We start from the raw sequence: 24,645 nt of genomic DNA on the forward strand, positions 1-24,645 counted from the left end.
CAACCCCACGGCCCCGGGCCTCCCACACCTCTAACGGTTCACACCTGTCCCGTCCCATCCTGCCCACCTCCGCCGCAGCACCCACTGGTCTGCTGGGCCTCTAGGCTCTCCCTGTTCTGGATGTTTCATGTTAACGGGGCTACATCGCATAACCTCATGTGTGGTTCCTCTGAGCGCAGTGCTTTCCAGGGCAACCGCGTCACAGTGTGGATGGACACACGGACTGCGGTGAGCTGTGAGCACCAGGCACAGGCAACCGCGTCACAGTGTGGATGGACACACGGACTGCGGTGAGCTGTGAGCACCAGGCACAGGCAACCGCGTCACAGGGTGGATGGACACACGGACTGCGGTGAGCTGTGAGCACCAGGCACAGGCAACCGCGTCACAGGGTGGATGGACACACGGACTGCGGTGAGCTGTGAGCACCAGGCACAGGCAACCGCGTCACAGGGTGGATGGACACACGGACTGCGGTGAGCTGTGAGCACCAGGCACAGGCAACCGCGTCACAGGGTGGATGGACACACGGACTGCGGTGAGCTGTGAGCACCAGGCACAGGCAACCGCGTCACAGGGTGGATGGACACACGGACTGCGGTGAGCTGTGAGCACCAGGCACAGGCAACCGCGTCACAGGGTGGATGGACACACGGACTGCGGTGAGCTGTGAGCACCAGGCACAGGCAACCGCGTCACAGGGTGGATGGACACACGGACTGCGGTGAGCTGTGAGCACCAGGCACAGGCAACCGCGTCACAGGGTGGATGGACACACGGACTGCGGTGAGCTGTGAGCACCAGGCACAGGCAACCGCGTCACAGGGTGGATGGACACACGGACTGCGGTGAGCTGTGAGCACCAGGCACAGGCAACCGCGTCACAGGGTGGATGGACACACGGACTGCGGTGAGCTGTGAGCACCAGGCACAGGCAACCGCGTCACAGGGTGGATGGACACACGGACTGCGGTGAGCTGTGAGCACCAGGCACAGGCAACCGCGTCACAGGGTGGATGGACACACGGACTGCGGTGAGCTGTGAGCACCAGGCACAGGCAACCGCGTCACAGGGTGGATGGACACACGGACTGCGGTGAGCTGTGAGCACCAGGCACAGGCAACCGCGTCACAGGGTGGATGGACACACGGACTGCGGTGAGCTGTGAGCACCAGGCACAGGCAACCGCGTCACAGGGTGGATGGACACACGGACTGCGGTGAGCTGTGAGCACCAGGCACAGGCAACCGCGTCACAGGGTGGATGGACACACGGACTGCGGTGAGCTGTGAGCACCAGGCACAGGCAACCGCGTCACAGGGTGGATGGACACACGGACTGCGGTGAGCTGTGAGCACCAGGCACAGGCAACCGCGTCACAGGGTGGATGGACACACGGACTGCGGTGAGCTGTGAGCACCAGGCACAGGCAACCGCGTCACAGGGTGGATGGACACACGGACTGCGGTGAGCTGTGAGCACCAGGCACAGGCAACCGCGTCACAGGGTGGATGGACACACGGACTGCGGTGAGCTGTGAGCACCAGGCACAGGCAACCGCGTCACAGGGTGGATGGACACACGGACTGCGGTGAGCTGTGAGCACCAGGCACAGGCAACCGCGTCACAGGGTGGATGGACACACGGACTGCGGTGAGCTGTGAGCACCAGGCACAGGCAACCGTGTCACAGTGTGGATGGACACACGGACTGCGGTGAGCTGTGAGCACCAGGCACAGGCAACCGTGTCACAGGGTGGATGGACACACGGACTGCGGTGAGCTGTGAGCACCAGGCACAGGCAACCGTGTCACAGGGTGGATGGACACACGGACTGCGGTGAGCTGTGAGCACAAGGCACAGGCAACCGTGTCACAGGGTGGATGGACACACGGACTGCGGTGAGCTGTGAGCACAAGGCACAGGCAACCGCGTCACAGTGTGGATGGACACACGGACTGCGGTGAGCTGTGAGCACCAGGCACAGGCAACTGTGTCACAGGGTGGATGGACACACGGACTGCGGTGAGCTGTGAGCACCAGGCACAGGCAATTGTGTCACAGGGTGGATGGACGCATGGAGTGTGGTGAGCCGTGAGCACCAGGCACAGGCCCAGTTGTGGACGAAGGTTTGCATTTCTCCTGGGTCTACATCTATGGTGCCCCCATTAGGGCGCCTGAGGCCCGCCCCGTCAGGCTGCCATTCTGGGAAGAGGACTGGGGGGAGCCTCCGGCCCCCATACCGCCGCCCATTCCCCTGGCACCTCAGCAGACACCTGGCCTCCTCTGAGATCTGGGTGGACAGGACTAACCCTCTTTGAGACACGCCAGCCCATGCGCTTCTGGAACTCGGCGGGGTGGGCAGCCCTCCTCCCGTGGCCTAAGCGAGGCTCCTAGAGGCCGCCCTGTGGCTGCCCTGCCTGCTGGACCCCGCCCGGGCCCAGCCTCCCACCTGCAGCGGGTAGGACATGGAGCCCCCCTGCAGGGGCTGGCAATCCCGCGACGAGTAGATCAGCACGAAAGCGACTGTGGCCGTGACGGCGGCCACCAGCATGGCTTCAATCACCTGCAGACATGGCCGGTGGATGTACCTGGAACCAAGAATCAGGCTGCATGGCAGGAAGGATGGCAGCGCGACCCCTCCGCAGCCCCCGTGGCAACCCGAGTCCCTGATGGAGGACACTGGGCCTGTGCTGTTTTTTGTTGTTTTTTTTTTTGAGACAGAGTTTTGCTCTTGTTGCCCAGGCTGGAGTGCAGTGGTGCGATCTTGGCTCACTGCAACCTCCACCTCCCAGGTTCAAGCAATTGTCCTGCCTCAGCCTCCCAACTAGCTGGGATTACAGGTGCCCGGCACTACATCTGGCTAATTTTTTTTTGTATTTTTTAGTAGAGACGGGGTTTCTCCATGTTGGTCAAGCTGGTCTGGAACTCCTGACCTCAGGTGATCCACCCGCCTCGGCCTCCCAAAGTGCTAGGATTACAGGCGTGAGGCACCGCGCCCGGCGAGGCCTGTGTTTAATCATCCATCAGGCACCCAAACGTCCTGGGGTCGTCCTCTTCCCTGGGGTAAAGACTCCTCGGCAGCAACTCCTCCTGACGTGTGGGAAGTGGCGCTACCCGCGCCCCGGCTGCACCCGACAGTATTGAAATCAGCACAGACCAAGAAGGAAGAAGCCAGGGGCCCCCGGTTTCCCAGGACAGCTGCAGTTGCTACCGGGCAGAGCCAGGCGGCGAAGGTTGGGCATGCCTTGCCCAGGCCCGATCCCACGCAGGGCCTCACTTCCTACCCAGGAGCCGTCCTCCAGGAGCCCTCGAACTCCTAGCCTTGGGCTAGTCCGTCACCTCCAGGCCCCGGGACACATCCCCTCTGAGCAGCTCCACCGGGGAAACCATCAGGAAGGACGCTGCATACACAGCCTTTCTTTCGGCTGTGGCCTAGGAGTGTAAACCCCATTCCACCAGGTCCGCTTTCAAAGGGCCTGTGTGGCCATGCCTGCCAACGCGACATGCAATGCGGTTTCTCCTCACCTGATTCGAAACATGGTCAGCCAGTAGTTCAAGGCGTTGAACACAGCTCCAAGCACACCACCTGCGAACAGGGGAAAGGCCAGTCAGCGACACCGGAGGAAAACTGCGGGCCTCCGCCCGCCGGCTCCCAGATGGCAGGAGAAGCTCGAGAGTTTGCAGAGGGAAGGGGACGGCAGGGGACTGGGGGGTCCAGGTAAGATGCTTCTTCTACATCGTCACACCCTGAGGGCTGGGGGAGCTGTTTCTCAAAGGCTCTGCCTTCCTTCCAGGGGAAAGGTGTCTAGCAGAGCGATAAATGCTGATGGGACCAACTCTTACAGGAAAACCCATCTATCCCTGCAGCCCTGTGGTTTTTGCCAACAGAGATAAACAACAGAAACCCACAGAAGCGAAGCTTTGGGCTCCCCACCCCCTCCGCGTGCTGCCCATGGAAGAATCTGGAGGCGCCCGGGTGGCCCTGGGATGAGGGCAGGCTCCAGGGAGCCACAGCCTCCAGTCCTCGTCTCTATGGCCACGTCACAGCTGAGCCAGGCCCGCAAGCCGTCCCTGCGGTGCTGGGGGAAGCCCTTACCCACCACACCCATGGCGATGAAGACCGGGATCTCGTGGATCGTGTAGGCCATTTTCTGTGCAGACAGAGGGAGAAGGCAGAGGATGTGAGGGAAAAGGCCCACGGCTCCTTTCTGCTGAAACTCAAGGACCACCATCTTAAGAGAACTGCCCCCACAGAGAGCCTTCCCACCCTTCCACACAGGCTGCAGAAGTCCAAAGGGGAGAAACATGCTGGGTGTTTTGAGCAGGCCTGGCCCCTACCTGGTGTGGCAGCCAGTGAGGCTCTCAGAGACCCTGCCGCCCTCAGCACCCGGGGCGGGGAGGGCCCCAAGCACTGGGAACATAGCCCACGGTCCCCCAGTTTCCTGCGCACAGAGCTGCCCTATCAATGGCACAGAGAGTCTCCCCAGCCCAGGCCCCATGCTGCCCTGGAAACTAGGCCTGAGCCCACCTGCCCCGAGAGCGGCTGCTGCACGTGCCCCCAGGCCGTGGGAGGCCCCATGCATGCAGCAACTGTGTGACATCCCAGGTGCCCTGCTGGTCACATGGCGCCCTGACCTGAGGGGCAGCTTGGGGTGTCTTCCTGCAGCCCCTCGGGGCCCTGGAGCTCACACGAGAGCTCAGCTCCACAGCTATCAACCAGAGTTTTCTAAAGGACCAAATTATCAACCTGGGCCTTAAGCAAACACGGTCCTGGACCAGGATACGAGGCGGGCAACGTGGGCGATGGGGCAGGTTACCTCCGAGTCAAACCTTCCGAAGTTGATGAGGCCTGGGCTGGACAGGTCCCACATGTTCCCGTGGTAAATGCTCAGAACAAAGTTCAGGGTGAACGTGGAAATCATGGAAGCGAAGAACTGCGGCACAGGGCAGGAAACCAGCGCCCTCAGAGCCGCGCTCCCAGCCCAGGGCCCAGGGACCAGCAGGGACCATCGCCCCTCCCGCCAGCCCCGGGGCCAGGAGTCTGCAGACCCCGCCCAAGGCAGAAGGGAAGGGGCTGGAGCCAGGGGTGGGTGCACTGTGCGGGCAAGGAGCGGCCCAGCCCTCTCTGGACTTGCCAGTGGGGAGCAAGAGGGGAAGGTGGGGCAGGACTGGGTTCCCGGCTGTTTGATCCCCTACCTGGGAGCCACCCAGGGCTGACAATGGTGCCCAGGACCAAGGGCGAACTGGGCAGCAAAGGCATGACCGCTGCTTTGGGCAGGGCCAAGGCCTGACAGACCCACGCAGGGTCCAGCTCCAGCCGCAGTTCGATGGGTGGCCCCAAGGCGGACCACATGGTGGGAAATGAGCGCAGCAAGCACCCTGATGGGGAGGCAGCCATCAGCAGGAACTTACGATCCTCCAGGTCAGGAACTGGTTCCAGAAGGACGCACCCTCCTCCAGGCTGAACAGGACCCCACCTGGAAGGCAGGCGGCCGGCTCGGGTGCCAGCTAGACAGAGGGCACCATGCCCACCACCAACTCCCTCCCCCAGGCTCCAGGGAACCCAGACCACGTCAGAAAGAAGCTAATGGGGTGGGCCCAGCCACACAGAGAGGGACCCTGAGGGAGGTCTGAGGGCCGGACCCAAGTACACTGCCGGCCGCTTCCAAATGCCCCGGCCGTAACTCCGAGCCTCTGCCACCCTCAGCGGGCACTGGGCCTACAGACAGGAGAATGTTCCTTCCAACACACAGGGCGAGGGCAAAGCTTCGGACCAGGTGCAGCCCTCCTCACCCACGGGGGCTCCAAACGCCGCTGACACTCCGGCCGCAGCCCCTGCGGAGACGAAGTCCCGCTTCTCTGTGTCTCTGCGGAAGTACTCGAAGATCTGCAACAGGGACAGACCAGGGTCGGGGCAGGTTCCTCAAGGGCATGGCTCTCAGAAAGGGAGAGCGGCTGCCAGGACAGGGGCTGTGCAGGGGAAGGGGCTTTCAGGACGACCGAGTCAGCAGCTCTGATTCCTGAAGAGCACCGTGCTGCAGACCATGGCAAGAGACAGCAGGGTCAGCACCACCACCGGCAGCCCAGGGAAACACGCAAACACCCAGCCAGGAGCTCCACTTTCCAGCGCACACAAGATTCTGAAAACCTCTACCCTCTACCGAAAACCGCATGGGTGGAAACCCAGCCTTGCTGTTCTTTGTACTGCGGGACACTGCCTGCCTCTAAATTCACACATGGCCGGGCACGGTGGCTCACGCCTGTAATCCCAGCACTTTGGGAGGCCGAGGTGGGTGAATTACCTGAGGTCAGGAGTTTGAGACCAGCCTGGCCAACACGGCAAAACCCCATCTCTACTAAAAATACAAAAAACTTAGCCAGGCGTGGTGGCGGGCACCTGTAATCCCAGCTACTCGGGAGGCTGAGGCAGGAGAACTGCTTAACCTGGGAGGTGGAGGCTGCAGTGAGCTGAGATTGTACCACTGCACTCCAGCCTGGGCAACAGAGAGACTCCATCTCAAAAAAAAAAAAAAAAAAAAAAAAGAAAAATACATTCACACACAAATGCAGCTCAATCCCCATCAACATGCTGGGGACTTTTTTGGGGAAAAAGTGTTCCAAAGTGTGTCCTGACAAATCAACAGCAGGTGGGCAGACTCGGTCTCAGGTTCTGCGCTCCTCTGAGAAGCCGCTTGGAGCCACAGACCCTCCCATGGGAAACACTGATGCGCGTGTGGCAGGGGACCCAAGGAGGGAAGCAGCAGGCCGTGGGGAGGCCTCGCTGGGCAGGGACTGTGCCCGCTGGCTCTGGGAGCCACCCGCCAGGATGTCCTCAGATGGGGCTGGGGCTCTTGGCCAGGGGGTGCTAAGGGAAGCCCATCTCCCTGAGTGGCGCCCGTGCCCGTGCCCATGACATCTGGAGCCCACCCACGCAAGGTGGAGGGTAGGACTCACCTTGAAATCTCGTTTCAGTGACGTTGACCTTCCCTGAGAGATCCCAGCGGCGATCACTGAACCTGAGTGGATCATCGGCCCTTCCTGGAGACCAGAAGGACCCGCACTCAGAGATGCGACGCGGCCCTTCCTGGAGACCAGAAGGACTCGCGCTCAGAGACGTGACGCGGCCCTTCCTGGAGACCAGAAGGACCGGTGCTCAGAGACACACGCGACGCGGCCCTTCCTGGAGACCAGAAGGACCTGCGCTCAGAGAGACACACGTGGGCGTGGCGGCCCTTGCGGGCCCGGCAGCCTCAGGCTCCAGCTGGGGTGGCCATGTGCACTTTGTTACCTTTCCCACAGCCAGGCCCCCGACCACGGACAGGATCACACCGGACACTTTGATCACCAACGTCTGAAACACAGGGAGACGCATGGCCTCTGATGAAAAGGCAGGCGCTGTCTTCGGACCTGAGCCGTAAAACAGCACACACAGCCCTGATCAGGCAGAGTGGCTGGGACACGGGGCCTCCGGGAAGGGGCCGGCACCCCCAGGCTGGGTCTCCCCCTGGCCACAGTGGACGCTAAACAGCAGCCAAGCGTCCCCCGCACTCACTCGGGGGACCCGCCCTCTGTGGCCTCAGCATTGAGCAGGGAAGGGGTTCTTTCGTTTCCTTCCTTCCTGAGGCAAAGCTGGGCCGCCCACCCCATCCTACAGGCATGTCCTGCCTCCGTCAGCGTGGCCAGCACAGGGGAGGTGTTCCCGCTAGCCCCGCCTAGCAAGGCTCCTCATACACCCCTGGCACTGGAAGGGTGGTCACCTGCGGCTCCACGATGCCCCCCGACTGCTGCCGGCTGCTCCCCGCCCCCCCTCATCCTCTCCACCTGAGCAGGTGTGTAAGGTGTTTGTCAGCCTCCCCGCCCCAGGGCAGAAGCCACAAGGGCGCAGCCCCTAACCCTAAGGCGCCGAGTGTGGGGAGGGCTGTATGTTAAAGATGCGAGGAAGCTCAGCCCTCAGCCAAGAAAAGGCACAGAGTAGTGCCCCAGAAGGGTCAGGCCAGCCTGGCATGGCTGACAGGCCGGTCGCCATTCCCAGCTGCTCCAGCCAACCTCATCTCCCACCACAGGGCAAGGGCAGCCCACGGTCACCCGGGAGCTTTTGCCAGAGGAGACACACTGGCCCCACTCCTTGGCCATGGGGACCAGGCCCCGGAAGCACCCCCAGGGGGCAGCTGCCACGCTGCCCACCCATCCTCAGATGGGACGGCGCTGCGGCAAGTCTCAGGCTAAGGAATGCTGGCGGCACAGACAGAAGCAACCACAGCGGAACTGGGTCAGGACTCCCAGCACCTCCAGAACCAGATGCTCTGATAACACCAAGCGTAAATGACCATGAGGCAAACTGAAAGCGGGAAACATTGCTACACACCCACTACCACGACAGCTTCCGCGGTGAATCAGTCACCACCACGCAGCCCACAGTCATAGACGCGTTGCACAGCTGTGTGACACATGCACCACGCAAGCATTTCTGCATGACTACTCATTTCTTATGTAATTTAATATGCGCAAATACCAATTGTTACCACTTTCAAAAAAAAAGTGACCCCTTTACACCCAGCCAGCCCATCTGCACACAGCGCCACAAGCACACAAGGTGGCTGAGGGCAGTTCTGGAAGGCAGGCAGCCAAGACAGCTGCTCCTGAACCAGCAAAGAGCCGGCGCCCACCCTGCCCAGCCAGGGCCACCGCACCCTCACCTTGAGCCGCACCACGTGGGGGATCTTCACCCCGTTGAGGAAGCACTTGATCTGGGGGATTCCACTGCCAGCAGCCACCGGCTGAAAGAGGGGAAGCACGGCTGAGCGGGTCACAGCCAGGCTGAGGCAGATGCAGCCCCTCAGCCCCAGAAGCCCCAGGAGCCGATGAGCGCAGCACACACGTCAGGGCCTCAGGGAAGGGGAGCTCAGCACACACGTCGGGGCCCTAGGGAAGGGTCTCATGTCGTTGGGGTAGCTGCTCTCACTCTTCCCAGCCCAGACACATATCAAGGACGTGGTACAGGCGGAGGTGGAGATGGAAGGAGGGGCGGAGCAGGGTGAAGGTGCCCAGGCCTGTGCTGTTGGGTCAGGAGCAGCACCCCAGGGCTCTGGGGGTGAAGAGGCAGGCCCTGGTGTGTCTACTCCTCCTGAGGTTGTGAGTCTGGACCGTGTGATTCTAGAAAGCGCCAGGGTTGTCAGCCAACATGACGGTGGGGGTGGATGAGCTGCAGGGGTTCCCGCCCATTCACCGAGACCCCCAATCCTTCATGGGGTCCGACATAGCTGGGGCATCCTGCCACCTACCTCTATGAAAGCCACAATCACGGAGCCCACGAGCACGAAGGCGGCGTTCAGCGTGGCCCACAGCAACAGGGAGAAGGACAGTCCGCCCTTCTCTGTGAACTTGTCGATATCTGGGGCTCATCAAGGAGGGCTGGCTGCTTTCCTGTCAGGACCACCCACCCTGGACCCCAGCCCTGCCCCACAGCCCAGCCTGGCAGACGCCACCCTGCCACGTGGAACCATGACGTTCACTGGACATCCCAGAGACGTCTCACGGCCCAACCGTGACAGGGACACAGTCAGCCTGGCCAGGCCACCTTCACCTGCACTGGAACACGCTGGGCTCAGGACTTCTGCCCAGGACTCAGCCCAGGTCACGCCCCCCTCCCAAGCTGCACCGGCCGTACCAGGAAGGATACTGCCCTTGATGACCCTGTACTTGAGGCCAGCCAGGTTTTCCACCACGATGTCAATGAAGCAGGCCACGAGGCCCGTGAGGATCCCGATGAGGGCGCAGATGACCCAGCGCTTGATCTCCACCGTCCGGAAGGCCTGCAGGGCGCGGTCAGGGTGAGGGTCAGGCAGGACCCTGGGGCAGGTCACTCTGGCAGCAGCAGGACCGCCCAGACCGCCTGCAGGCCCCGAGATTATGAAGGCCCCAGTGTGCACGGTGTGCTGAGTCCCACAAAGGGCAGTTTCTGGCCAACAACTAAGACACACCCGGGGCCTGAGGGTGACTCGGGGAGGTGGGTGAATTCCCAACAACTTCACAGCCAGCGGTTATGCTGGGCACCGCATCCGGCGGCCGTAAGAGAAGCCTTCTTGGTTACGGTGACCATGACCCTCCCACTGTCTCTAGAAACCAGAGGAACCCACAGGCCTCAGAGGCAGAGTCAGAGGAGGAGGGAGGAGGTGCGTCACCTCACCCCGGCAGAAGAGCAGGCCCAGGCCTGGCCAGCACCAGGCCCTGCACCGCGGGGCCCTGCAGGGAGCGGCATCCAGCTCACCGTGTGGTTGATCCGCCGCTCCTCCTCCAGGAACAGCTGGTTCTCACTGTTGTCATAGTCCAAGCTCTGCAGGCCGGGACAGCAAGGGCAGCGCTCAGCACCAAACCGACGCTCTGGGTGCGGGCACAGGGGACCGGGAGTGGGCTTGCAGGGAGCAGAGGCCAGGTCTCAGGGTCAGGGGGAACAGGAGGACGCCCACCTCATACTTGAGGGACAGGAGCTTCTCGTTGTGTGGGATCTCCTTGGGGAAGGGATGTGGAGGGTCCATATCCTGTGGCAGAAAAAGGCAGAGAGAAGCACAGTTGACAAGGCCACAAGGAGACAGGCCCCTCTCAGCTCACACATGAGGCCGTTATCATCCCGACACCAAGGACAAGGACACAGCAAGAGAACTGCAAGTGAGGCATGGTGGCTGACACCTACAATCCCAGCACTTTGAGAGGCCAAGGCAAGTGGATCAGCTGTGATCAGGAGTTCAAGACCAGCCTGGACAACAAGATGAAACCCTGTCTCTACTAAAAATACAAAAATTAGCTGGGCATGGTGGTGGGCACCTGTAATCCCAGCTACTCAGGAGGCAGAGGCAGGAGAATCGCTTGAACCCGGGATGCAGAGGTTGCAGTGAGCCGAGATTGCGCCATTGCACTCCAGCCTGGGTGACAGAGCAAGACTCCGTCTCAAAGAAAAAAAAAAGAGAACTACAGACCAACACCCCTACAACCACAGATGCAAAGATCTTTGGTAAGACACAAGCAAAGCGATTCCAGCAATGCCAGGAGCAAGGTGAATTCAGCCTAGGAATACAAGTTAGTTTAACATCCAAAAATCAATCCATGAGGCCGGGTGCGGTGGCTCACACCTGTAATCCCAGCACTCTGGGAGGCAGAGGAAAGAAGACCAACTGAAGCCAGGAGTTCAAGACCAGCCTGGGCAACAGAGTAAAACCCTCATCTCTTTTTTTTTTTTTTTTTTTTTTTTGAGACACAGTCACAGTCACTCTTTTTGCCCAGGCTAGAGTGCAGTGATGCAATCTCAACTCACTGCAACCTCCACCTTCCAGGTTAAAACCATTCTCCTGCCTCAGCCTCCCAAGTAGCTGGGATTACAGGTGTGCACCACCATGCCTGGCTAACTTTTGTATTTTTAGTAGAGATGGGGTTTCGCCATGTTGGCCAGGCTGGTCTCAAACTCTTGGCCTCAAGTGATCCACCCAGCCTGGGCAACACAGTGAGACCCCAAGTCTTAAAAAAAAGCCAAAAAAAAAAAAACCAGGCATGGCACTGGCACGAAGATGGACACAGAAGAATGGAAGAGCATTGAGAGAGTCCAGAAAGAAATCCAAAACATGTACGATCAATTGATTTCCCACAACGGTGTCAAAACATTTCAACAGAGAAAGGTAGTGTTTTCAACAAATGGTGCTGGTACAACTGGATTTCCATATGCAAAAATGAAGCTGGGCCGAGCGCAATGGCTGACAGCTGTAATCCCAGCACTCTGGGAGGCTGAGGCAGAAGGACTGCTTGAGGCCAGGAGTTTGTCATCAGCTTGGGCAACATAGTAAGAGTCCATCTCTACAAAATATTAGCTGAGTGTGGTGAAATGCGCCTGCAATCCCAGCTACTTGGGAGACAGACAGAAGGCAGAGGCTGCAGTGAACCATGATTGCACCACTGCACTCCAGCCTGGGTGACAGTGAGACCCTGTCTCAAAAAAAGAGAGAGAGGGAGGGTATGACGTTGGACCCTTAACTCACACCACATCCAAAAATTAATTCAAAAGGGATGAAAGACCTAAAACTGTAAAATTCTTAGGAAAAAACGGGTCAATCAACATACTCTTGGGTTAGGCAATGGTTTCTTAGATGTGACACCAAAAGTACAAGCAACACAAGAAAAAACAGATTAGCTGAACTTCAGCAATACAACCTATGCTGGGTATGATGTACCTGTGGTCCCAGCTCCTCAGGAAGCTGAGACGGGAGGACTGCTTGAGCCTGAGAGATGGATTTCAGCCTGGGCCACACAGTGAGACCTCATCTCAAAAAATAATAATAATTAATTTTTTTTAGACAGGGTCCCGTCTGTCACGCAGGCGGAAGTACAATGGTGTGATCACGGCTCACTGCAGCCTCGACCTCCTGGGTTCAATCAATCCACCTGCCTCAGCGTCCTGAGTAGCTGGGATCACAGGCGCACACCGCCACACCTGGCTAATTTTTGTTTTTGTTTTTGTTTTTTGTAGAGACAGGGTCTCACTATGTTACTAGGCTGATCTCGAAATCCTGAGCTCCAGGGATCCTCCAGCCTTGGTTTCCCAAAGTGTTGGGATTACAGGTGTGAACCACCACACCTGCCCAGAAAAAAAAAAAAAAAAATTTTTGAGGCAGGGTCTCACTCTGTCACCCAGGCTGAAGTGCAGTGGCAGCATCTCAGCTCACTGAAACCTCCACCTCCTGGGCTCAAGTGATCCTCCAACCTCAGCCTCCCAAGTAGCTGGGACTACCGGTGCCTATCACCAGGCCCAGCTAATATTTATATTTTTTGTAGAGACAGGGTTTCACCATGTTGATCAGGCTGATCTTGAACTCCTGAGCTCAATCAATCCATCTGCTTCCCAAAGTACTAGGATTACAGGCATGAATCACCTCGCTTGGCCAAAACTTTTTTAATTAAAAAAATCTGAGCATCAAAAGACACCATTGAGAAAGTGAACAGAAAACCCACTGAACAGGAGAAAACCTCTATAAATCATGTATTGGATGAGAGATTTGCATCTATATATAAAGAACTCCTGCAGCTCAATTATAAAGACAACAAACCCAGTTTAAAAATGAGCATAACCAACACGCGTGTGGCCGGCCAGGCACCCGCTCCAGGGCCTGAGAGTGGTGAGGACTGATTGCTGAATCTCTCACATGCTCGCTTTTTCCCTTGTCTCCCAACTCCTGCCCCTCCCAAAGCTTACACCAGAGCAAAGGCTTTGAAGTCCAAAAAGGCAGTGCTGAAGGCGCCCACGGCCACGAAACAGATCTTCCGAAGGCCTTGTGGCTCCAGAGGCAGCACAAACATATCAGAAGGGCAGCCCCGGGAGAGGCGCTGCTGGCTGTGCAGGATGGCATCTGAGCACGGCGCCAGCCTCGGGAGCGACTGCAGCGGCAGAGCTCAAAGGGACGCAAGGCCGAAGAGCACCCGGACAGGTAGACTGTGCGACGCCTCAGCCTCTGACGTGGCCCAGGGCAGAGCCAGGTGGGGCCTGATGGGAGGAGGACGCCCGGGGTGTCGCCAACATCAGGATCATCTCAACAGGAGTCCCGCACAGACATCTCCCCAGAGACGATGAGTGAACGGCCAGCGGCAGCGGAGGACTCCTGGCCTCACCAGCGGCTGAGGGACAAACCGAGGCTGGCGGGAGATGCCCCCGAGGGGAAGGAAGACGAGCATGCTGCCGCTGAGCTGAGGACTCCCGGGGCAGCCACTGGCACGGGAACATCTAAACCCCTGCCCTCTGAAGTCAGAGGCATCCGGCCCCCTCTCACTCTCCTGGGGCTCCTCACTGCCCCCCCAAGATCCCTGTCCTTGCCCTGTCCCAAAGCCAGGTCCAGCCCCCTCGCTGTCCATGCTGTCACTGCTGTCCTGACCGGCTTCCTGTGCCCTGCACTCCTCTGTCTGAGAGCACTTCTGCCCGGCTGCCTCTGCTCACTCGGCCTTGGTGACCGTGTCCCCCCAGGGAAATCTTCCCTGGACCCTGGCCCTGGGGCCCCACTATCTGCCTGCCGCCCGGCCCCTGTCCATCCCTGTCACCCTCTGCTAAGATGCAGCTAACTCCGCGGGAGGACGGCGAACACCCCCAACTCACCGGGTCCAAAAGTTCATCATCCAGCTCCACGTTGCTCATATGTCCGATTCGGAAAAGCGCAGAACGTGGTGACTAAAAGCAGAAGAGAAATCATGAGGACGCTCAGACGTCACACGCTCTGCACCGTGGATTCTCACTCCCGCCGCCGCACCCCGGCCTCGCCTGACCCTGCCTGAGGGCTCGGGAATGGGCCAGGCCAGGCCTGCCTGCTGGGGCGGGGCAGCAGGGCTGGGACAGGCCTCCCTGGGCCCTGGAAGCAGGACTGCTCCGGCTGCCCCTTGGCCTGTCAGCGAGACGTCCAGCCCCTGAGCCCAGGGCACAAGCTCCCTGCTCTAGACTGAAGGCGAGGCACCTGCCACCCACCAGGAAAGAAGGGCTGGACAACATGCCACCACCAATGCAGTGCCCGCCACAGCGCCCTGGGCCATCCTGCCCAACCCTGCCCCCAAGGCCCCACTCAGCCACCTGCCACCTCCACAGTCACCTCCACTGCGGCCTCTCTGGGTCTTGAGACACTAACGGCTCCACAGTGTTCACGCTGCCCTCCCCACAGGACGCCCAGCTATCAGGCAGAGCTGGGCGGGGTCTCAGCCACCTAAGGCTTTGCGGCCGCCCCAGCTCAGGGCAGGGGCAGGGCAGCGGGCCCTGGGTGGCGTGGTGCAGGTGTGACTTACAGAGCTCCCGCCCCAGTCTCCGGCTCCTTACTAGAGCCAAGGCACTGAGGCCAGGCTAGGAGGAGCCAAGACCTCAGCCTCCTTTCCCCAAAGAGATCCTTTGGAGACGACTCCAATTTCCACTATCTCCTGAATCTTTACCAACATCTGGGGATGTGAAGGGAAGAAGGGCCGCCTCCCAGGTGGAGGGGCCACATGCCCAGGGCACCAGCTGTCTGCATCAGAGAGCCCGTGCGCCTGTAAGGAAAGTGTTGGCAGAGGAGTCCAGTGGCTGGTGCCGGCCGTGGGAGGACCACCGAGGCTGCCTCCCGCCTTCCCTGGGAGCAGCCCTCCCCATCCCCCAGCTGTCCCTCCACCTTCTTTGGGCTCAGCCTCCCGCACGAGGTTTCAGCAGGGCCCGAAAGTGCTTCTTGGTGATAGAACTGCAGGTGATGACGCCAGGAGCCCACTGGCCTGAGGTGGGGACAGGGAGAGGTATGGGAACGGCCTGCACTGGGGCCCAATTCTCCTTCAACCTCTACCTATCCATGGGGATCACGATTACCACACGCAGGCAAGGACACGGAGGCAGAGAAGGAAGGTTTGGGATCTGAGGTCACTGCGAGCCAGGGGTGGGGGTCCTGCTTTCTCTGGAGTGCTCACCCTGAAGGAGACGGGCTCCCCAAACCGCCATCCCAGAAACTGCCTTCAGAACCAGATCTTCCCGGCGGGGTACAGTGGCTCATGCCTGTAATCCCAGCACTTTGGGAGGCCGAGGCAGGCGAATCACTTGAGGCCAGGAGTTCGAGACCAGCTGGGCCAACATGGTGAAACCCCATCTCTACTAAAAATACAAAAATTAGGCGGGCTACTTGGGAGGCTGAGGCAGGAGAATCGCTTGAAGCCGGGAGGTGGAGTCTGCAGTGAGCTGAGATCGCGCCACTGCACTCCAGACTAGGTAACAGCAAGACAATGTCTCAAAAAAAAAAAAAAAAAAAAAAAAAAGAACCTGACCTTCCAGCCCACTGCCCTCCAGGGACCCTTCCCCAACCATCGTCCTGTTACCAGCCCCCGTCGCCCTTGGTGTGCACCCCCGTGTTGATGACCCAGTGAGTGGCCCTGGCCGGGGGAGGAACCTGGGCACGCGCCACTGGCCCTTGGCAGACACCAGTCAGAGCCTCCTCCTCTCCCCAGGCAAAGAGCACCCCCAGGCCATCCCCATCAGAAGCCAGGAACAGAGGCCAGACAGACAGACAGACTCGCAGGTGTCTGCCATGGCATCTCCACGGCCAGGGGAGAGCGTGGGAGGGGCTGGAGTGCACAGGTCCTGCTGGACAGAGCCCCGAGTCACAGGGCGCCTGCCCCTCCTCTTCCCCCCCGCCTTGCCACACGCCAGTGGCTCTCCCTGAGCCCTGAGTCACAGGCGAAACTCACAGCTTCAGTCTCCTGCCACACAGGCTGACACAGTGGGAGGAAGAAGGTGCCACGGTCCAGGCGTGACAGAAGCAGTGGCCTGGCCAGCTGCCCACTCCCTCCTGCTCACACTCACATCAAAGCCCCTGGACTCCAGGTCTCACCACCAGAAAACAGCCCTGTGACCAGCGCTGGGCCTCTGACCCCCACCTCCCAGGTGGACAGGTGCCCCGATGCCCCAAACAGAGACCACGGAACCCAAAAGACCCACTTCACCAAGAGTAGGTACCCCACGTCCAAACGGGCACCCCGTGGGATACGCCCTGCCCACAGGGCCACTCTCCCAATCACTCAAGATGTCGGCACTTCTCTCCTAACGCCACTCAAGACCTGCTGTGCTTCTCAGGCTGTTCCTTGTTGGAAATAACGGATCATCCTGGCCGGACGTGGTGGCTCACGCCTGTAATCCCAGCACTTTGGGAGGCTGAGGCAGGAGGATCGCTTGAGCCCAGGAGTTCAAAGCCAACCTGGACAATGTAGTGAGACCCTGTCTCTACAAAAAATCAAAATTAGCAAGGCATGGTGGCACGTACCTGTGGTCCAAACTACTCAGGAGGCTGAGGCAAGAGGATCGCTTGAGCCCGAGAAGTCAAGGCTACAGTGAGCTATGATTGCACCACTGCGCTCCAGCCTGGGCGACACGGCAAGACCCTATCTCTAAAATTAAAAAAAAAAACAAAAACCCAAACAAACCGAAACAGCCACAGCCACACGTCCTGGGCACCAGGCCTGGGAGGCCTTGAGGTAGGCCACCGTCTACACCGCGACAGCATTGTCCCGCAGCAGCAGGCAGAGCTGTGAATGCAGTCAGGCCAAGGTGAAGGCTGACAGTGCAGTCAGTATGTGACCAGCGGGCCACCCCCACTGCCGCCACCTTGGCAGATTCGAGAGGGGTGAGGGGTGAGGGGTTTCCCCCCAGCAGGGCATCAGCTGCCCCTGCCCGGAGTGAAAGGATGGGGCTCCGGCGCCTTCCCTTCCCAGCATCTCTTTCCTTAACTCTGCCAGGACTTTGAGAAGGTGGCTTTCGTAATGGAAGAACACGACGTTTACTTCAAGTTCAGCAATGCATTCCGTGCGGTTACTTTCTTTTTTAAATGCAAGTTCTTATAAATTAAACACTAGATGCTGTTCCTCAAACTCCTGCCACACACGGCAACCTACACGGTCCCAAGCGCCGGACACCAACTGAAAACAGCCAGGCTCAGGAACGTGAGAGCCAACACTCCCGAGAGGCGGGACTTGGGCCGAAGGGGAAGCGAGGTCGTCAGGGTTGGGGGTGGGTGGGACTAGAAAGAGGGGTCTGAAAATGGCCTGCATCCCCCTTCCTGGTGCTTACGCGGATCTACACGCATTGCACCAACGACACTCTCTTGGTTTTGGTGCCTCCCTGTTATGGAAACGTAAACATTGAGGGAAACTCGGTGAATGGTACACAAGCCCCCTGTGCTACCTTTGCAGCTTCCTGTGAATCCAGAGTGATTTAAAAGTCAATAAAGGGCTGGGCACGGTGGCTCACGCCCGTAATCCCAGCACTTTGGGAGGCCGAGACGGGCAGATCACCTGAGGTCAGGAGTTCGAGACCAGCCTGGCCAACATGAAGCAACCCCGTCTCTACTTAAAAAAAACAAAAAACAAAAACAAAAACAAAAATTAGCCAGGCATGGTGGCGCACACCTGTAATCCCAGCTACTCGGGAGGCTGAAGCAGGAGAACTGCTTGAACCTGGGAGGCGGAAGTTGCAGTGAGCCGAGATCCTGCCACTGTATTCCAGCCTGGGCAACAGAGCGAGACCCTGTTTCAAATAAATAAATAAAATAAAATAAAAGTCAAAATAATGTATAGACGAGGGGAACTACATCAAACTTTAAAACTTCTACACATCAAAGAAAACAACAGAGCAAAAGGTAACCTATGAAATGAGAAAATATTTGCAAACGTGATAAGGAATTAATATCTGATAAGGGATTAATATTCAAAACACATAAAAAAACTCAGGGTCAGGTGAGGTTGCTCATGTCTGTCATCCCAGCACTTTGGGAAGCTGAGGTGGGCTGATCACTTAAAGTCAGGAGTTCAAGACCAGCCTGGACAACGTGGCAAAACCCCAACTCTCCTAAAAATACAAAAATTAGCCGGGCATGGTGGTGGGCGCCTGTAATCCCAGCTTCTCAGGAGGCTGAGGCAGGAGAATCACTTGAACCCAAGAGGCAGAGGTCGCGGTAAGCTGAGATCACACCACTGCACTTCAGCCTGGGCGACAGAGGGAGAGTCCGTCAAAAACCAAAACCAAAACAAACAAACAAAAAAACAAAAACCAAAAACAAACATAAAAATGCAGCGTCTGAAAGTCCCATTTGTACGCCACAATGACCAAAATGCGGAAGCACCCGGTGTCTGCCGATGGATGAGTGAGTCAAGGAAATGCAGCCTCTCCCCGCAATGGAATAATCCAGCCATAAAGAGGAATGACCACCGACCCGTGCTGCAGCACGACGGGCCGCAGGACACTGTGCTCCGTGAAATAAGCCAGTCAGAAAAAGACAGCTCCCACAGGGGTCCACTCGCATGAGGGCCCGGGAGCCGTCAGGTCCGCTGAGGCAGACGGCAACGAGGGGGCCGGGCGGCAGGAGGAAGGGAGAGCGTTGAACGGATGCGGTTTCAGTTCGGCAAGGGATGGGTTGTGTAACACTATGAGCGTGCTCAACCCTACTGACTGCACTCACAGATGATTAAACGGTAATTAAACAAAATATTTTTTAGAGACAAGGTCTTGCTATGTTGCCCAGGCTGGTCTCTAACTCCTGGGCTCAAGGGATCCTTCCGCCTTGGCCTCTCAAGTAGCTGGTATGAGAGGCGTGCACCACCATGCCTGGCTAAAATGGTAAATTTATGGTATGTGTTCTTTACCACAGTTTTTTAAAAACTTAAAGCAGTATTAAAGACTATTTGCTGTTCTGCTCAGCCCGCGCTGCATCCTAACATTCAGCAGGCCTCTGCCAGGACCAGGCTAGATGCTAGGCACACAGGATACAGCAGCTGCCATGCGGGGGGGATGGGGGTTACAGTCAAAGGAAACGAGGTGACACACAAAGGCCACAGAGACCAAGGAGAGGCCTTTGCTGTCCACGCAGCGTCCCCATGGCGTTAAGGCAGAGACCTAAAGCAAGACAGACGCTGAACAGCAATGCTGGAGGGCAGGGAAGGGGACAGCAGGGGAACCCTCCCAGGCAGGCAGAAGACTTCCTGGAGGCCGGAAAAGAACTAAGGGGCACTTCCTCAAGTAGAGCAGAGCTCAAGGGGCCACTGGGGACGACCCCAGACCCTCCCCCACGGCCTCGCTGCGCCCACAGTTCTCTCTCAGGCTACGGTCTGTGGCTCCGGGTGCCCAGGCAGGACACAGTCCCACACTAACCCAGACCCCTGCCCTGCCAGGGTCTTAGGTGCTGTCCCAACACGAGTTCTCAAGGATGTCCTGCAAATACCCACCTCCCCTCACTGCCTCCTGAGACCCAAGTGTTTCTGGCTCCAGCCGCTTTCCCTCTCTCAGTTCTCAAGGAGTTCTGCTTCCTGCCGCCCACACACAGCCAGGGCTGGCTGACCTCACCCTTGCCCTGTCCCAGCACCACCAGATGAGCAATGACTGGCTTGGTCAATTCACCACTACTCCACACAATGCAAGACAGGCCTGAGAACAGGAACAGCAACCCACAGGCGGCTCTGAAGGGCCTGGGCTTTCAGCTGGCACCCAGCCTCCAACAAGCCACTCCACAGTCTGCCCTGCCCAGGGCAGCCACCTCATAGTGTTTGGCCAGCTGTGCCCATGCTGAGGTGGCAACGACACCACCAGCCAACCTGAAAATCCTGCAACAAACCCTAAAGAGCCTGGAAGCAGCTAGGGCCAGTTCTCATGTTCACTGGAACAGTCCTGTCAGCAGGGGATGGCCTGGGTTGATATTTTAGCTCAAAACAGCTCTGGAGGCCTTGAACCCAAGGGCAGCTTATAGTACCCCGTCTGCGGCCACAATGGGGTGCACCTGAGCCCAACAGTGAGCTGTGCCCACCAGTCAGAACAGACCCTCCCCCAGAAAAACAGCACCAAGAAATCCAGTAGCCACTCAGGAAGTCGGGCAGGAAAGTCACAACGAACATGAATCCCTCTTGTGTTGCTGGTTTTAACACGACCGGGCACAACTCACATTTCTTCAGAGCGTGGTTTGTGACAGGCACCGTGCTCAGCGCTATGCATGTGTTAACTTTTTCGCAGATGGGAAAACTGGGCAACAGGGAAGCTACAGGCCTTGCAGGAGACCCTCAGCGAGTCCAATGCTCAGAGCACAAAGGCCTCCGAGGACGCCTGGCCTAAGAGGTGGCGTCTTGTCCTCTAGACTCTGCCTCTCCAGTCTGTCTGCAGGGGAAGGCTGGGGCCCTTCAGGCATGGGGTTCTAGCTTCCCATGGGCTCCCCTAGAGATGAGCCAAATTCAAAGCCTGCTCATGTGCGCAGCAGGGCTGACCTCCATGCTCCACAGCGCATCCCAAACACACACTCCCTCTGTCCTTTCCCACCCGTCCGCCTGCCTGAAGATCTTGTGCTCTTCAAGTCCAAGCCTTGTGACTGCTCCTGCCCCAGGGGCCCTGCAGACCATCCGCACAGGGTCCTGAGCCTGTCTCCAGCAGGAAAGAAGCAGCTTTATGCGCCTGCGTCCCATGCAGCCACAGAGCAAGTGCACGATAAACTATTTTTTTTAATTGCTTGTAAGCAGGGTATCCGCTGTTATTAAATGCAAACAAATAAGCTTACAATGACTTTTAAGGGAATTTTTTATTTTTATTTTTGAGATGGAGTTTTGTTCTTGTTGCCCAGGCAATGGCGTGATCTTGGCTCAGTGCAACCTCCGCCTCCCGGGTTCAAGCGATTCTCCTGCCTCAGCCTCCTGACTAGCTAGGATTACAGGCGCTCACCACCACACTCAGCTAATTTTTGTATTTTTAGTACAGATGGGGTTTCACCATGTTGGCCAGGCTGGTCTCGAACTCGCGACCTCAGGTGATCCACCCGCCTCGGCCTCCCAAAGTGCTGGAATTGCAGGCATGAGCCACTGCGCACAGCCGGAAATACTTTCTAAGGTTAAGACATCAACAGATTATTTCCCAAAAAATCAACTCTTCTGTTTGCAAAGACAAACAGGAAACCCCAAGCACATTCAGTCCCAAGAGAAACTCAAATTCAACCTCCATCAAGGTTCCCAATCTTTACGTTTCAGCCCTCAAAGTTGGTTTATTCCTTCTACCTCGTGAACTTCAGATTTCTTTAATTAAAAAAATTTTTTTTTAATTTTTTGAGATAGGTTCTCAAACTCCAGCCTGGGCAAAAGAGTGAGAAACTACCTCAAAAAAAAAAAAAAAAAAAAAAAAAAAAAAAAAAAAAAAAGCAGCTCACTGCAGCTTCAACCTCCTGGACTCACATGACTCTTCTGCCTCAGCCTCCCAAGCGAGTAGCTGGGACTACAGATGCATATCACCACACCTGGCTAATTTTGCTTTTTTTTTTTTTTGCAGACAGGGTTTCACTATTTTGCCCAGGCTGGTCTTGAACTTCTGGGCTCAAGTGATCCTCCCCTACCTTGGCCCCCCAAAGTGCTAGGATTACAGGTATGAGCCACCACACCTGGCCTTACTTTCTTTTAAAACAGAAACACACACACACACACACACAGGCATACACACAAATAACTAATCACCCATGGCCCCACCACTTCAAATTAACCCCTTCAGATCACTTTTCATGCAGACTACAGCACCGAGAGCAGGAGAGCCCACTTCAAAGGGAGCTGAGCTGCTGCTTCTTAGCAGCAAAAAGCAGACTTTGACCTTCTTTGTCTGGTGCATTTCTAAGGAATTGGGAAAACCTAAATGTAGGTTCTATGGAAACAGCCTGATTTTCGTGTCCTTCCTAAACTTTTTTTTTTTGATACGGAGTCTCGTTCTGTCGCCCAGGCTGGAGTGCAGTGGCACCATCTCCGATCAGTGCAAGCTCCACCTCCCGGGTTCACGCCATTCTCCAGCCTCAACCTCCCGAGTAGCTGGGACTACAGGCGCCCGCCACCACGCCCGGCTAATTTTTTGTATTTTCAGTAGAGACAGAGTTTCACTATATTAGCCAGGATGGTCTCAATCTCCTGACCTCATGATCCACCCGCCTTGGCCTCCCAAAGTGCTGGGATTACAGATGTGAGCCACCGCGCCCGGCCGTCCTTCCTAATCTTTAAGCACAAGACAAGTGTTTAAAGGACTAGACAAGAGAAAATGTAAAGAATAACTGCAAAGCATCTTAAGACCCATCAACAAAACGGTTCATTAACTCAAAAGTAACACAATACGGCCAGGCGCAGTGGCTCACGCCTGTAATCCCAGCACTTTGGGAGGCCGAGGTGGGGGGGATCACCTGAGGTCGGGAGTTCGAGGCCAGCCTGACCAACATGGAGGAACCCCGTCTCTACTAAAAATACAAAATTAGCCGGGGGCGGTGGCACACGCCTGTAATCGCAGCTACTCGGGAGGCTGAGGCAGGAGAGTCACTTAAACTCGGGAGGTGGGGGTTGCGGTGAGCCGAGATTGCGCCATTGCACTCCAGCCTGGGCAACTACAGTGAAATTCCGTCTCAAAAAAAAAATTAAGACAATACACAGACAGGGAAACAAACGTACCCGCAACGGTTCTCCAGACCTTAACACTGCTCAGACGCACGCTGCAGGCTGACATGCAGAACGCATTCCAACCTCTGACTTGCTGCTTATTGTGTTTGCCTGCACATTCCAAATTTAACTCGGTGCTAAGGGAAACTGAGTACAAATACTCGTCACTCCCAAGATCACCTGAAAGTCGGGACTGATCCCCACACAGAAAGATGGCAGATAAAGGCGCTCAGTCATTCTCACTGAAAGAGACCCGGCTGCAATCTTAACTGTTCCCATCTCCCAGGGGGTCAAAACGCAAACAAAATTAGTTGCTCGTGTAGGATGACAATTTTAAAGAGTCACCTCAACAGAAAGACACTTGCACCCCTTTAGGGCCAGTCTGGGGGACACCGGAGGGAATGAACGTGCGCCACGGCTGCCCCGGCGCCCCTCAGCGCCCCACATTCCGCGGGGTCCGGCGAGCTCCGCCTGCTCACCCAGCCCTCCCGGCCACCGAGCCCGGCGCTGCCTCCTAAGACTCCAGACCCCAGGCGCCCCGCCAGCCCGGCCCCGCCGAGGAGCCCCGGGGCGCGTTCCCCAGCCCACCGCGCCTCGGTCGCCTCCAGGACCGGGACACGCGGCGCCGCCAGAAGGCTCACGAGGGCGCGGGCTGCGGGGCGCACGAGGGCTCAGTTTCCCCGCTTGCGCCCTGCCCGGCCTCACCTGGCGCGCAGCCCCGGGCCCAGCCCCGTTCAGCAGCGGCGTCCCCCCGCCGGGCCGCGCCGTCCTCCGCAGCAGCGGCGCCGCCTCCTCGTCGTCCCGGTCCCGGCCGGACCACGACACCTTCTTAGAGACGTTGGCCATGGCCCGCCGCGGAGCGACACCGGCCGGGAGGCGCCGGCTGCCCCCGTGTTTGTTCTCGTGACCCGCGCCGGCGGCCACGTGACCGGCGATGGCAGCCACGTGACGCGCGACAGGACCACGTGATGGGCGACGGCGACCACGTGACCTGCAACGGCAACCACCGAGGCCCGGTCGCGCGGGGGCTCCTGGGAGCCGCGCTCCCGGCGGGTCGTGGCGTCGCCCGCCTTAGAGAATCGCCGCGGCCCCGAGGACCCCGTTCTGCCCACGCGACTGCAAAGGCGGCGCCGTTGGGCTGAGCGCCGAGTGCTTGGAAGGCGAATGGCCGCCCCCGGGACCGCCTGGGAGTCGGGGCGAGGGAAGCGCCCGGGGCCTGAGGGCAGGAGCCGGCTGGAGGGGCTCCCCCAGCCCCGGTCGCCCGCGCCGATCGTGGCGGAGCCGCGGCGGGGAAGGCAGGAGGGAGGCAGGGGCGAGGGCAGGCCCTTCCTTGCCATAGGCGGCAGCTAAAAAGACCTGAAGGATGAAATTAGAAGTCCGGAAGTATGCATCCGCCCTCGCAGTAGGCACTCGGGCGAGGGTCGGAGTGGAGGCTTCCTCCGGGCAGCCCCAGAGGGTCCTCCCGCCTAATGAGAAAAGAACAGAAGGCGAGTCCTCTTCAACGATCAGGCCCCAGAGACAGTACAGGAGGGTCGCCTCTGGAAACTGCCGGCTACTGCGCAGATGGCTGTGAATTAGCCAAAGAGCCGCCCGGACCCTGTACCCGCACCAGTGCACAGCCCATCACTAATCAATGCTATTTCCATAAACCAAAGAGAATTCTTGACAACTTTACATCAGCCCACACACCCTGTCCC

At 58.2% G+C, this 24,645-nt stretch overlaps 1 protein-coding gene across 2 annotated transcripts in view; it reads right to left on the minus strand.

Annotated features, from left to right (window-relative positions):
- The window catches only part of CLCN7 (chloride voltage-gated channel 7), a 30,731-nt gene extending 6,850 nt beyond the window's left edge, over positions 1 to 23,881 (minus strand). Inside the window, exons 1-15 of one of the 2 annotated variants that reach the window (XM_024233500.3) lie at positions 23,654 to 23,881; positions 14,130 to 14,201; positions 10,471 to 10,542; positions 10,272 to 10,337; positions 9,684 to 9,816; positions 9,286 to 9,395; positions 8,701 to 8,781; positions 7,293 to 7,355; positions 6,959 to 7,042; positions 5,798 to 5,891; positions 5,417 to 5,481; positions 4,822 to 4,938; positions 4,101 to 4,155; positions 3,530 to 3,590; positions 2,454 to 2,592 (exon numbers count right to left, since the gene is read on the minus strand). In XM_024233500.3, the coding sequence (XP_024089268.1) occupies positions 2,454 to 2,592; positions 3,530 to 3,590; positions 4,101 to 4,155; positions 4,822 to 4,938; positions 5,417 to 5,481; positions 5,798 to 5,891; positions 6,959 to 7,042; positions 7,293 to 7,355; positions 8,701 to 8,781; positions 9,286 to 9,395; positions 9,684 to 9,816; positions 10,272 to 10,337; positions 10,471 to 10,542; positions 14,130 to 14,201; positions 23,654 to 23,794 (1,353 nt within the window). In that variant the 5' untranslated portion in view covers positions 23,795 to 23,881. Of the gene's footprint in view, positions 1 to 2,453; positions 2,593 to 3,529; positions 3,591 to 4,100; positions 4,213 to 4,821; positions 4,939 to 5,416; positions 5,482 to 5,797; positions 5,892 to 6,958; positions 7,043 to 7,292; positions 7,356 to 8,700; positions 8,782 to 9,285; positions 9,396 to 9,683; positions 9,817 to 10,271; positions 10,338 to 10,470; positions 10,543 to 14,129; positions 14,202 to 23,653 lie in introns of both variants that reach the window. The other variant, XM_054534471.2, reaches the window with a different exon arrangement.
- Positions 23,882 to 24,645: the final 764 nt, after the last annotated feature.

This window comes from Pongo abelii, chromosome 18, assembly GCF_028885655.2.
Source record: "Pongo abelii isolate AG06213 chromosome 18, NHGRI_mPonAbe1-v2.0_pri, whole genome shotgun sequence".
Lineage (NCBI taxonomy): Eukaryota > Metazoa > Chordata > Mammalia > Primates > Hominidae > Pongo > Pongo abelii.